The 13,916-nt window shown below is 47.9% G+C and overlaps 1 protein-coding gene across 2 annotated transcripts in view; it reads left to right on the forward strand.

Annotated features, from left to right (window-relative positions):
* The window catches only part of ECPAS (Ecm29 proteasome adaptor and scaffold), a 3,148,361-nt gene that overhangs the window by 1,114,307 nt on the left and 2,020,138 nt on the right, over positions 1-13,916 (forward strand). For both annotated transcript variants that reach the window (XM_069630810.1, XM_069630809.1), the window contains exons 20-21: positions 4,481-4,615; positions 6,746-6,905. In XM_069630810.1, the coding sequence (XP_069486911.1) occupies positions 4,481-4,615; positions 6,746-6,905 (295 nt within the window). The remainder of the gene's footprint in view (positions 1-4,480; positions 4,616-6,745; positions 6,906-13,916) is intronic.

Genomic DNA, 13,916 nt, shown 5'->3' on the forward strand with positions numbered 1-13,916 from the left:
CACATGGTCTTTTACCGTCTTAAACTAGACGTGTTTCCTGCACAAAAAACACATCCATCTTCAGCCTGTGGAACTCCTTTGCCACTAATGACCTTTTGGTTGGTGAATTCAACCCTTTCCCGTTGAACGTGCCAATCTGTGGACACCCCCCCCCTCTCCTGCTCAGTCAATTCTTGTCCCACCATCCCAACCCAGAAACACAGACCTCAAATGAAACCCCCACACCCGTAGCGTTCGTCACACTTCACTGGCCAATGACAGAACCACCAGGTGCCCCCATGGTGTAAGTCCCCCATAACCGAGTTCCCAACTTTTCTTTTCACTCATAATCAACGCCCTACCTCACCACCCCCGACTTCCCAACCTCACTACCAAAAAAGGTGAAGTTCCCTCTCCCACAACCGAGAGGATTACCCAAGCCCACCATCCACCCAAAGCAACTTTTTTGTGAGCCATTCCACCCCCCCACCTGGGTTAACTCCCAATCAGCTAAACCTATTGCCAACAAAAACAGGGGGCCCCAAAGAGAGTCCCCAATATTACTCTGCACATTTTGTGTCCGTCAAGAGGTGCCCTTAGGTGGGGTATTCAGTTTCCGGAACTTCCTCAGGCTGCGGACCCTGCGTCGCCTGTTCTCCTCTCCACTCAGCAAGCTCGATCCCAAACCTTCCACTTCTTGCCCCCGTGACACACCCATGAGTTAATCTCTAACTCTTTGAATATCTTCCTCCGAGACCAGTCTGCACTTGTGACCTTCATATTCAAATTTCATAGCGAAGGGAAACCGCCAACAGTACCCGACACCCTTTTCACTCAGCCACTTGGTAAGGGGGGCCACACATCCTATTCTTGCCAACGTGAGGGCTGAGAGGTCCTGAAAGATTACCATTTTGGCCGACCCCAACGAAACCGACCCTCTCTTCTTGCTTTCCCAAGGATACGCATCCTCTCCTTGAAGTAGTGAAACCTTGCAAGGACGGACCTCGGGCCTTTACCACCACCCCCCAGCCCGATGTACTCTGTCTATCGTGGGTTCAGCAGTGATGTCACTCCCAAAGAGCAGTTTAACAACCTTTTAGACCAATCTCTTCAGGTCTCTTTCCGTTTCCCCTTTCTTTTCAGTAAAACCGAAAAACCGCAAGTTGTTCCGCCGCTCACGGTTTTCAAAATCGTCCATTTTGCGGGTTACGGCCTCTCTCCTTTCAAACTCGATTATTTTCCAAATTCTGTAGCCTGTCATTCAGTTTGTCTACACGTTTGTCCAGTGCGTCCAGTTTATCCCCTAGATCTGCCCGAATGCCTCTGATCTCCTCCCTCAAAGTAGCAATATCTTTTTTCGTGGAAACCACATCCTCAGGCGCTGCTACCATGTTGCACTGCTTCTTCCCTGTGTCCAAGTCAAGCTCCCTCTGATGCCGTCTGTCTTCCCTGAATGTAAATCTGTCCAGGACGCCCTTCCAATCCATCCACCGGATCCCACCAACCTATCAAGTCTTTATATCAGGCCAACACTCCCTCTGGGGATCTCTCACCACCGTCCAAGTATACAGGTCGGGAACCTCACTCAGTGGCCTGACGGTCCGAGGCCTCCTTCACCTTCCCTGGTCCCTTTCTCCACCAACGTCCAGGGTCTTGGGACAGTCCACACTGCATCTCCGGCCCAAAGGTATCCCTCTTGCCCACCTCCAGCCTCACATTGTCCCTTCAAGGGTGGGCTCTTCAACCCCTGCTTCACACCTCAGTGGCAATGGGTGGGGGAGGCACAAACCCACTGCTAAACTTCATGTTTGGGCGAGCACACCTCTCACCCACCCCCCCACCCCACCCCCCGTGCACAATTTAGACCCACGTGCGAGGTGGATTGGAGCCCACCTCTCTTCTCACCTGGTGGCTGGAACCACACCAACAGTAGCACCAGAGACGGACCGGGCCCCCTGCGGTCCCTGCTCTGCTTTTTTATGTGCCTACTTGGCGCCGGCACACAAGACTAGTGCCGGCAGCCACGGCAAAGCTCCTGTCTCCTGGGCCCCACAGGTGGGGTAACGCTGCGCCTCACCGGATGATGTATGAAGTCCCACGTGGGAGGTGGAGCGGAGCCCACCTCTTCTCTCACCTGGGGGGGAACCACACTCTCCAACAGCGGTTCCAGGGGCGGTCCGGTCTCCCCCTGGCACCCGCTCTGCTTCCTTGTATTCACCTATGTGTTGCCGGTGCACGGGACCAGCGCTGGCAGCCACGGCTGACCGCCTTCTCCCCGGGCCTCCCAGGTGGTATAACGCTGCGCCGGTACTGCAGCTCCCCCAAGCTCTGCTCTCCTCTTCTCTGTAAGCTACCCCGGGGTGTAACCGCTGCCCCGGGCCCATAAAGTCCACCGCACAGTGCGGGAACACCAGGTCCGCCACCGCTGTTCACTCAGCATACCAGGCCACACTGCTGGGCCCAAAGTAGTCTGCCGATTTCTTTGAAACCCTTGGGTATCGGGTTCCGAGATTTCACCTAGGTAGTCCCCACTTCAACAACTCACATCTGCAAAAATCTGCTTACCGGGGGGAGGTTGAGACAGGGGATCAGTCCGCAATTAACCCAATGGGAACGGAGCACGAAGTTTAGGCAGACACCATACAAGCGTTTCCTGATGGCCAGCAATTGTATTTTATATATTAACTGACTAGCTTGAATTATTAATGTTCTGTGTGGACCGATTGTAGCCCTAGACCACTCGCCCTTTTCTGGAGACTACGCTTTGAGTGCTCATCCACACTACCTGGATTGGGTTTTGACTAACCTCTGTGTCTTCCCTGTTTACCATAAATTGGGTGGCCTCTGAAAATCCCTCCTCACACCCCCCTCAGGGGATGATTTTAGAAATCCATCTTAACCCTGGGGTAATGAATGGAGGAAGTTGGTTAAGGGGCAAAAGTTGGAGTAGAGTCCTTGGAGCCTGGGTAGAGCAGGTGGCTGAGGTAAGGAGGAGTCGAGGGCTGCAGGGAAGGCTCTGCGGTAAAATAAACCCTGAAGGAGGGGAATTAAGAGACCCGATGGTCTGGAAAAAGCAAGACTCGTAAGGCTAGGGCGAGAAAGGTCAAGGAGGTTGGAAGGAGATTGGCCCAGAAGGCCGGGAGGAGAAAGATCCAGAGGAGTGGAAAGAAGGTGCCCACGTGGGGGGACAAGTAAAGAGGGTTAGAAGCAAATTTGAGAACTCTAATTGTTATAAGACTAGTGCCCCAAGGGGTGTAGAAGATGCCCAATGTGGTGGTAAAGTTGGGAAGGAGAGTAGTTGGCGAGTGCAAGAAAACACTGATGAGAGATGGATTAAAACAACCTGGAGGTAGAGAAAAGAGAGGCAGAGGTGGTGGATGTGTTGTTGAAAGAGATGATAGAAGAAAAGGGAAATCGTCCAACATCCAGGAGGTGCTGGTAGGGATAGATGTGGAGGAGTGGAATATTTTTGAGGAGGAGGAAGACAAATTCACACTGGAAGAAATGTGAGTGATCAGTAGTCCAAGGAGAGGAGTTAGTGGAACTTAAGAAACAAAGGGCTACACCTAGGTGGCGTGAAGGAACAGTACTTCAGGTGAGATGCGAGAGATTGAGGCAGGTGGCTGGTATACCAGAACCCTAATAGAACTAAGATGAGGAAGAGGTATAGTGAGAACCCAGACCAGACTTGAGGGCCGCTTTTGAACATACTACAGTTCTGATCCTTGCTGGCCTACCCTTGCGACCCCGCTTGGAGTTCACCCACAATCTCTAGGTCCAGAGTGAAAAGCTGCGATTGAGAATAAAGAGGAGACCCGGAGAACTATGGAAAATAGGGTGATGAAACCACTAAAAACTCAGAACTGCAAAATAGCTACTTATTGCGTGGCTTTGCAAGGGGAGACCCAGACCAGCACTTGAGAACTTTGTTTTTGTTAGTGTCCATGAACGCCACCCCACAGTAGAGAACAATCCTCCTGACAACGTTCCGTTTCATTCTGGTCATGTCCATTTATAATTTTGATGAACAATTGTACATGTTTGTTAATAAAGGCCTGTCTCGTCTATATTCCTATGCCTGGCCTCTTTGTCGATCTTTATCAACTACCTGGTAAAAGTGAAAGATTATACTCGGGCAGTTGAGGGTGGGGAGAGGGTTTTGAATGGGGGGGGGGAACAGTTTTTCTATTCAAGTTTGGAAAATGTGATTATATATGCCACTATGCCACTGTACTTTTACTGTTACATATCCAAAATGTTAATAGATAGATATATATATATATATATATATATCTAAAATAAAAAAAATACTGCCAGGTATAAGATGGGTGGAATTCGTCTTTGATTAGTAAATCCAGCAAAACTGTAATATGACAATATGTGTATCTCTTCAGCAAAACTGGTTCTGTCCTGACTTAGTCAAACAGTAAGCCAGCATTAACTGGCGCACGTGCCTTTTTAAGATACATTTCTATGACATGTACTTTTGTAAATTCTGTAGGGGTTGATGAACACCAGTAAAGAGGAGATGCGCGAGTTGGCATCCCAACTCTATGCAGTTGTGGTTTCTACGATGTCTGGAGATGAACTGAAGACCGCCATACAGAATCTGATCAAGACTACAAAGGACAATCATGTAAGAGGTTTCTGTGTATGCACTGCAGAAATGTGCAAAAACAAGTGTCACATGGCAGATTTTTCAAATGAAAATGTGCCTTGACAGCAGCAGAGTTTCACAGCAGTTAGCTTGGTACACATTCATTTGATATCTTAACATGCCTTTTTTTGTTTAATATGTATTTAGTGTATTCTCAGTGCATCGTACTCCTCCAAGGGGCTCCTTTGAAGTTAACCAGGGTTAAAAGCCAAAGTAGAAATGGAAAATATTGACTTAGGTTGTGGGGCCAGGAGACCACAGAGCCAAGGATGTCGGAAGGAGAGGTTTCAAAGGTCCTCATGACTGTTTGGGATCAGTACAATGTCCTTGATCAGCTTGATCCAGTTTGTTTCTAAACATGAGTCCATGGCTTCCATGCACTGAGAAATAGTGTGTGGTTGTTGTCTGAATATGATTTTAGTTGCCTGCAAAGGTTATAAGGTGAACATGAATTATCTAATCTAAGTCACATAAACTTTTAAGTAATTGCTCAAGTGATGGGCGTATTGAGAATTCCAGAGGCACGCATTTTAGGCAAGTCCCCAATCAATGGACTTGTGGGAAGAGAGGAGGAGAACTGCTAGGCTTTGTCAGATGGGAACCATATACGTGTCTGATAATTATCTGGTGACCTCAAGATATGAGAGGAGCAAATGGTGATGAACTTCATTGAAAGATACCAAGACCTTTAATAGAATGGGAGCCTTAATAGTGTTGATTCAATTGCTTGTCCTCAACAACACTTAGGCCGAAGGCTGGCTGTAAACCCCTATATGGCTGAAACCATGCTTGGTTGTCCTTTAAAAGTTGAAACTCTGAATTCTTGCAGTTTTTCGGGGCCCTCTGCATATAATGAATAAGGATGTGGTGTCACAACTGCCTGCCTATACTTTTGAAGATAGTTTGACCAGGCCTCAGTGGAGGCTACTGATGAAATGGACTAGAAAGGGGTTGAGCCATAGGAGCTAGCGGTTTAACCATAACAGTGATGGCCAGTGGTTTTGGACAAGGATTAAGTGGTAAGCATGATATCTTAGAGGATCTGAAAAGAGTGTGGGATTAAGCCGAAGAGAGACGTTTTGGTAATCAAGGTGGGAAAAGATATGTGCTGATTTAGTGCAGTGTCTGGCTGCAATATGGCGATGTCTCGGAATATTGAGTTAGCTTTTCCTGAACAAATGTTAACTCTATCTTCACAAAGAAAAGGGGACCGAAGTGAGTGACTGAACCTTTTGAGTTGAGTTCACCTAAGGGTCCAAACAGTCCCTTAGAAATGTTGGGGTTGTCAAATATTGTTTTAAAGTAAGCACACCCAGTTGAGTGCATCAAGAGCATTTGAGACCTGAGCTGGGGTTTGAATTGGGACTTTTAAGATAGAAATAAATTCACCAGGAAGTTCTTGCTGTTGTATTTATATTGTTTCAAGAGAGTGGCCTTACTAGTAGGTCCTAAGAAGTACTGTAAAACGTTAGATGAACATAAAGAGAGGAGTAGGTGGCAGAACAAGCTCCAAGAAAGGGAACAGCATGTGAGCGAGTTAGGCCTGCACACATCCAGGGGCTGTAGAGCAATGGAAATGTTATGTAGGCCCTTTAAGGGGGTGGACTATGAAGTATATTTTGAAAGAGTCTCTTCATTGGTTTGACCAGGATGCATTAAAAATAATATTTTATGGATGTCTGGGCACAGTAATTTCCAGTGTGTACTTTGTAGTGGTGTACGTCAGATATACATAATGGATTTGGAGGGCTTTAAGTTTGTACAGGAGTAAGCTGCATTGGTGAAGCTGATGTTGGTTGGACAGATGTTAAAATCCCCAAATAACTCTATTTAGAGGTAAAGGCAAAACATTGGAAACCTAGTCAGTCTTATGAAAGTGAAGTGAAGGGAAGGTCAGCAGTAGTATACAGAATAGTAGATGCTTGATGATGGAATCCATAGTTATCTTGGGCTAGCAATACCCTTGTAGAAAAATGAGTGGAGGTTGGGAGGGTGAGCGTACTGGAGAGGGAGGCTCAGGTGCCATCATTTAAAACTGTAGAGTAGTTGGTGCAAAACTTTCTGGCCTGTACATGATGAAGTCAATTGAGGTGTGCCATTTTCTTCCAGAACCCGGAGACACAACATGGATCATTGTTAGCTTTGGGATACCTGGTAGGAAGATATTTGGCTAAAAAGAAAAGACCGGATCCTGAGCTTCTCCAGGAGTCAAACATGAATGTGATGCCAGAACAAGAACAGCTCATCCAGAACACCACAGAAGCAATTGGTAATCCTGACCTCTTTGATTTGCCACCAGATATGGGGGCTTTTCAGAACCTACTTTGTTTTTTCCTCCCAAAAAACGTTATTTAACACATTGTGAGAGGCAGCAAATGAACATGCATGACATCTACAATTCAGTTCAACAGCAGCAGGTGTGACAGATTCCATCATAATGCAAAGTTTAGTCATGGGGAATACATTGCAGCACCACCACCTCTCCCACCCTACCCCTTGGGACTAGCCAGACATAATGCAACAATCCAAACAATATTACAGCAGCGAAATGTACCGTAGCAGAGGAGGCTTGGCAACCACAGCAGGATAGTTCTCTGTAAAGTCATAAAATGGCTTCCAAACAATGACATATTTAGTGTATCGCCCGTCAAACAGCCAGTTATCTTGGGTGCAACTAGAGTGTCCCATATTTTGACCCACCACATTTGAATTACTGGACCCTCAGCTGATTTCCAATTCCAGGCGATAGTCAGTTTTGCAGCTAAGAGGAGATGCCCAATCGGAGCAGCCATAGGGCCCGTAAGAGAGAAGGACTTTTGCCTCAAATCCCCCAGCACTACTACCCATGGGTCCATGGGGCGTGACAACCCTGTGATATATTTGATTTTGGAGAACACTTCCTTCCAGAAAAGATTCACCCTACCACACAGCCACATCCTGTGAAAGAGAGAGTTTACCACATCACAACCCCGCCAGCAAGAAGCAGAGTAGTCTGGTGATATATGGTGCAGCCTTTCCGGGGTGAGATACCACCTATAACAGAATTTGTAGCAACATTCCCTGTCTGTGACACATCTAGATGACTTAAGCATCCTTCCCCATATTCCCAGCCACACATCATCCTCTATAGTCTCCCCCAGGTCAGCTTCCCACTTTGTCATGTATGGAACTGGAGCCCCATATCTAACAGTTTATATAGTTTTGAGACCCAGCCCTGCAACAAGCCCTGTTGCAGTGTCAGCTCAAGAGCATTTAGCGGTTTAGGGGCTCCCTGTTTTGGGCATTGCGAAACCGCTCTGTTTCCGGTAGTGTAAAAGCAAGTTTGCACTCACTAAAGGTCATTGGACTTGTTTTACTTATTTTTTTTTATTTGATTTAATTGTAATACAAAGTTTACAATTTTTACAAGAGTTCATCCATCAAGTTTAAATTGTTCCCCTTTCTTTACTACTTAAAACTTTGAGTATTTGAAGTTCAGCTGTTCTGTACCTCCATGATTGTCCTTCTGTCTCCTGCTCTCGTTTTGTGCTCCTGTACAAGGCCAATTTTTTAAAAAAATAGGGTCCCCGCCACTGTTCATTCAGTTTCTCCCCTCCCATCAGGCGAATCTACCAGTCTTCGTCTTCAACTGTAGTTGAGCTTCCCAGGAATTTCATTAGGTAGGTTTCTCTTGCTTCCTGATAACCCTCGCACATCAGCAGACGGTGTCGGGATTGATTCCACCTGCTGGGTATTACAGTATCGGCACGTGTCCGAGGGGGGACTCACCTCTTCTTGCTAAGATCTCGTTAGTCTTTAGGAGGTTGAGTCTAATTCTGAGAAGGTATTGCACAGGTACTTATCTGGGAATTTTTTTTAAGTAACCTCTCATCTCGTTGATCCTTTTTGGTAATGTGGGGAAGTTTTTGATTGATTTGTATGAAGTGGCGTTGTCCTGAGTTCTGATCCAGTCCAGTTCGGCCAGTTTTTTTGCCACCTTCTTTGGATTTTGTATTAGTGTGGCTCTTGTCAGGGCCACCTCATCAAGCAGGTTAACGCAGTGTTCTGCCCAAGTTGTTAGAATTTTGTTTTTTCCACTGTTTAATTTTTTATTCAAAATCTCAAAGACAGGCACTGAGGAGTCAAGTGATCAATTTTATGAAGAGCATCAAGGTGTTCCTTGCTACAATCCCCTTCAGTGAAGGCAGGCATAGTTCTTGTCTGATATGGTGTATTAGAACCGACATTGGAAGCCCCAACACCTTCTTCCACAATTGCCCTTCCAGTCTGTCGCAGAACTGGCTCAGGATTTGTGGCATAGCTTCAGTCCCATACGTTCTGCACGGTACGACCTTGGCTTTAAAGAAAGACAGCACCGGGATCAAAGAAAACTTCCTGAACTTCCTGTCGATCATCCTTGCTTGACATTCCAGAGTCTTTGTTTTTGCTAACAGTGACTCCTGCATTGGTTTTTCTATGGTGCTGTTGCTTAACGTCACTCCCAGGTATTTGAAACTCTTCACGATTTCGATTTTATTTTCTCGTTCGCTACACTCCATTTCTCTTTGCCTGCTGGTCGAGTTGTTGTTTCGAAGGTCATGATCTTGGTTTTGCTTTTGTTTAGTTCGAGGTGGTTATTTTCCAAATACGTAAGCAAACTGCCCAACTGTCTTTGGAGCCCTACCGCTGTCTGGTCTAACAGGATGATGTCATCCGCATATAGGAGTCTCTGTATTTTCGCTCCTCCTGGCAATAGGGGGGAAGCACCTAGCTGTAACGAACTCCTCTTCCAGATCTTCTATGTATGCATTTTACAGGGCTGGAGCTAGCGGACAGCCCTGCTTTACTCCTCGGGCAGTTCGAATTTCCTTTGATAAGGCCCCTTCGCCGTTCAGACGGACTCTCATTGTAGTGTCCTCGTAAAGGGCCCTGATTGGAGCTAGAATTTTATCCGGGCAGTTCCTGCAAGTTAGTTTGGCCCACAGGCGTTCTCGATCCACTCGATAGAAAGCCTGCACGAGGTCTACAAAGGCCATAAATATTTCCGGTGCTCCTTGTTGGACTTTTGCTTTGAGAGAGCATAATAAGAGAATGTTTGCTGTATTGCCGATATTTCTGACAAACCCCGTCTGAAATCGATCCGTGTAGTTGGATTATTTTAGCCAGGTGTTAAGGCCATCCAGGGCACATGATCCAAAGACCTTCCCAATAACATCCAGGAGCGCTATGGGGCGATAGTTCCTTCGGTCTTCTTTAGCTCCTTTTTTAAAGATCGGCACCACGTTTGATGTCTTCCAGGAGTGGGGCACTTTGTTACTTATGTTGCAGTTCTCGTTATGTGAAAGCCCTCGTTGAGCCAACAGGTGAAGTCGACCCACCTGACAATGGGCTCATGGAACACCCGAGGGTTTTCCCACTTGACAGCAAGATCCGATGTTAACCTGGGATCATTCGATATCCTGTGTTTGCAGGAAACATGGCTGATGGCGAAGCCATACCTCGATGGATACACCCTGACCTTTACCCCGGCAGAGAAGGGAAGCGCAGGAAGACCAAGGGCCGGACTTCTGACGGCAGTATGATATGGAAGTGGCTTGGAGCACCTGGCAGAATTACATCTCTCACCTCTCATTCAGGCCACCAGATTGGGGTGGCAACTCGACAGTGGAGAGATGGGGGGGTGGGGGAAATCTCAAATCCTGGTTAACACGTACTGGAATCCAGTAGATATCTTGCTGTCAAGTGGGAAAACCCTCGGGTGTTCCATGAGCCCATTGTCAGGTGGGTCGACTTCACCTGTTGGCTCAACGAGGGCTTTCTGTCCACTAATTGCTAGATTTTGTTTGGATATTGCCGCGTTTTCGATACCCAAGTCCGGTTTTGTTGTGGGGCCGAGCGCCTTTCTTCGATACCTCTCTCGTCTCTGGAGGATCTCCGAGGGCTTTGGCTATTGTGATTCTTATTTTTTCTCCAGGGCCTTTTGGCCATCTTTCCGGGTTTCCTAATCGGTTGCCCTCTGAGGATTTCTTGTAATCATGCTGGGGCACCTCCTCCCTCCTCTTCCTTTCGTTCGACTTGTGTGTGCCATGTAGTCGGCCGTTGTGCTGTTCGTTTTGTAGCTTTCGACTTGTCTTTTTCGTACCTTTTTTGTCCGTTCGCTGATTTCTCATTCTTAGTAGATGATCTCGTCTTTAAACTTCTCTGTGCCTCGTGGCTCCTCTGTTTAGTGTTGTCCTGCATTTCTTTCAGATCATATCCCAGGTATCGAAGGTTGGATATCTCAGTCTTTAAGATGTTGCTTACTAATGCAGATGATAAATGTAGGTAGGCCTGGTCTTTCCTGCTTTTTTCGCAAGGTTCAACGATTTTTAGGTCTTCGGAGGTCAATTGCCATAAATTTGGGACTTGATCGAAGATATGCAGCGTTGTGTTCCTGCTTAATCTAAAATCTTCTGGCTTTTCTGTTGTTCTCTCCATTTTGAAGATGCAGCAGTCGGTCTTAATGCGTTTATTCGTTGGGCTCCTTGACCGTTGCTTACTCATGTCATGAGTTACTCGGCCCCTACTTCGTTCTCTCGCTTTACTTCGTTGACTGTCACTTGGAAGGTTCTCTAACTTCCTCTTGGTTTTAGTCTCTCTCTGCGAGGGCCTGAGGGGTCCTGTGCTTGACCCATGTCTGCGTTTATCCTGGGGAGAGTTACTCTCTCTTCTTGACTCTGGGACCTTGGGTGAACGGGGCTCCTGTGCCCTACGTTTGTCTCCCATAGTTCTAAACTGGGTCTTGCTGTGCTTCTGACCTCTTTGCTTCTTTAAATGTGGGTCTGGTACTTCGGCACATCTAGGCACACTTGCATTTCGTGCTCTAGGCTTAGATGGAGGTATGTCCGATTCAGAATCTTCAACCGTGTATGTGCTTAGGTTCAGTAGGGCCTCCATAGAATCGACCTCTTCCTCCACTTTCTCTTCCTCAGAGAATTTCCTTTTTCTCAACTCTTTTATCCGCTAGTGAAACCCTGGTGGTGTTGCTGGCCCCAGTTCCTCGCTTCGCTACTGCAGTGCGTCTTGCTAGCTTTGTTGGGGTCAGTATTTTTAAAACCACTCTCTTAGCTTCTGCTTTGTCAGGGCTTGGTCCTGCTTTTAATTTTGGCTTATCCACTGGTTTAGGTTTCTTGTTAAAGAAGTTTTCAAGTTATTTCTGTTTTGTATTTGAGGGTTTAGCTAGTGATTTGTTGCCCAGCACGTTTTCATTTGCAATCGGGGTTATTCCCGGGCAGTCCGTATTAATGCATCCATTGTTTTGTGTATTCATCACATTCTTTCCACAGGCTATCAGCTCGCTGGTTTTGTTCTGGCAATTGTCGCTGGTCTGGGTTCCTTGTGCTTTTCTCTCCGAGTCCATTTGGCACGATGTACCTTGCTCTCGTGTTCTCTAGTCTTGCTTCTTTGATCATTATATGCTTTTCTAGATATAGTAGCTTGGTATGCATTGGGGCCATGGTCGCTGCTTGTTCTCACTGAATCATTCAGGGCTTCATACAATTTGCTAAAGGGAGCAAGTGCAATCGTTACTGTGGACATTACTCACACTAGATCCATTTTCTTTTGTGGTGTATCCCCTGAGCCCCCCTGTAGTGAGTCTCTTCCCTCCCTAGGCCTGCTTGGAGGGGTACACACCTCTGGTTGCCAGTGTTGGTTTACCATGCGTTTCACGTTGGGGCGTGTTTACCCTGATTTTATTGGTTGTGTTTATAACATCCTTGCACCTGGGGGGGCATTCCGAAGGTCATGATGAATATGGACTGAGGCGTCTCCTTGCGGGTGTCCATAGGGAAGCCCACTATTCGATTCCACCCTCTCACCCACGGGCGGTGGGGTCCTTTTTGATTTTTCAGTTGACAAGTTGGGCTCTGGTGTCACCGAGCCTACCGTCTGTGGAGGTATAGGGGGGAGTTGGAGAGGCAGGAGGTGGTTTCCCAAAGTGCTATTTTACTGGCGTTTCAAGTGGTACTGGTTTACCTACAGTCATCTGTTTTACTGCCCCCACCTCCTCCAGGCTGTTAGGTGGTTGTTCTGTGAGGATAGATTCTTCTACTGCGACCCACCCTTCCAAAAGCTCGCCATCCGAGATTTTGGTTTTGATGTATATTTCCCAGCATTCCGTTTTTTTTTGTTTAGTTGCTGTTGCACGCTCCTTTCTCTTCACTGGTCTGGCCTCCTCAAAACTGTCAGACTGCCAGCAGGGGTCAGTGTCCTCACCCACTTGGTGTTGCATGCATGCTCCTCCCCCTTCCCAGTCGCAGCCTCGCAAGCCACGCTCTGCTTCTCCACCTCCACGGGGGCCTCATGCACGCCGCCGGCAGGGCTAGCTGGGGTCCCCTCTCCTCCTCCGGGACCCCGCAGCTCAAGCCGGAGGCTGCGGCAGTTCCCAAGTGTGCCCCCTCACCCAAACCAGCAGCGCTGGAGGCAGCGGCAGCTCCCTGGGGCGAGTCCTCAGCCCCTAGGCCTGCCTGCAGCGATGTTCCCGGCTCACCCCCGCTCGCCGCCCCCAACACGGCCAAGCCCGCTCCATCCTCGGGCACATGGATGTCGACCGCCACCCCTCCCAAAAGTTGGGCGTCACTGTGGTAGGCGGAACGACGCCCAAAGGGTTATCCACCACCGCCAAATCACTCGATGCCTCCAAAGCCCCTCCGGCCCAGCGCCCCTGCGGTGGCCCCAGAGGCAGCGTTACCCCAGGCAGCTCCGCCACAGGCAAGGTGAGTGCAGCTGGCTGATGGATGTTATCGCTCGCCATGGGTTGGTCTGCACTGTTTGTTGGCGCAATATTGTGATTGAAGCAAGTGTCTCCAGTTTTTAGTTCAGGCATAACTTCTACATCGGGATAATCCATGGGCACCTCCCTCACCTCCTCCACCCTAGTCTCCTTCAGCCCCCCCTGCACTGGAGACCCGAGAGGCTCCTTAAAATCAAAGACGGCGAGCCTGGGTTGGAGTATTCCTGGTGTTAGAGAATCGGGGGGCACTAACAGCTGGTTTATTAGGAGAGTTCACCAAGTCATTGGAAATGTTAGTAGGGGGTTTTAATGCAGGGATACGTGGTAGTCTAGATCTTGATGTTGTGGAAGAAGGTGCAAGACCTATGCCCGTCTTCCTTTTACCTCTTGACTCAGTAGGTTCATCAGGCCCAGCCGGGTCATCATTCTCCTTATCTTGTGAAGGAACTCCGTCTCGGCGCAGTCTGGTGCTTCTCAAGCAGCGCTCCTCAAACTCCTCTGCTGCCGTCCTGCCTGTCATGACTGCAG

This window comes from Ambystoma mexicanum, chromosome 6q (genome assembly GCF_040938575.1).
Source record: "Ambystoma mexicanum isolate Mex_15411 chromosome 6q, UKY_AmexF1_1, whole genome shotgun sequence".
In the NCBI taxonomy this organism is placed as follows: Eukaryota; Metazoa; Chordata; class Amphibia; order Caudata; family Ambystomatidae; genus Ambystoma; species Ambystoma mexicanum.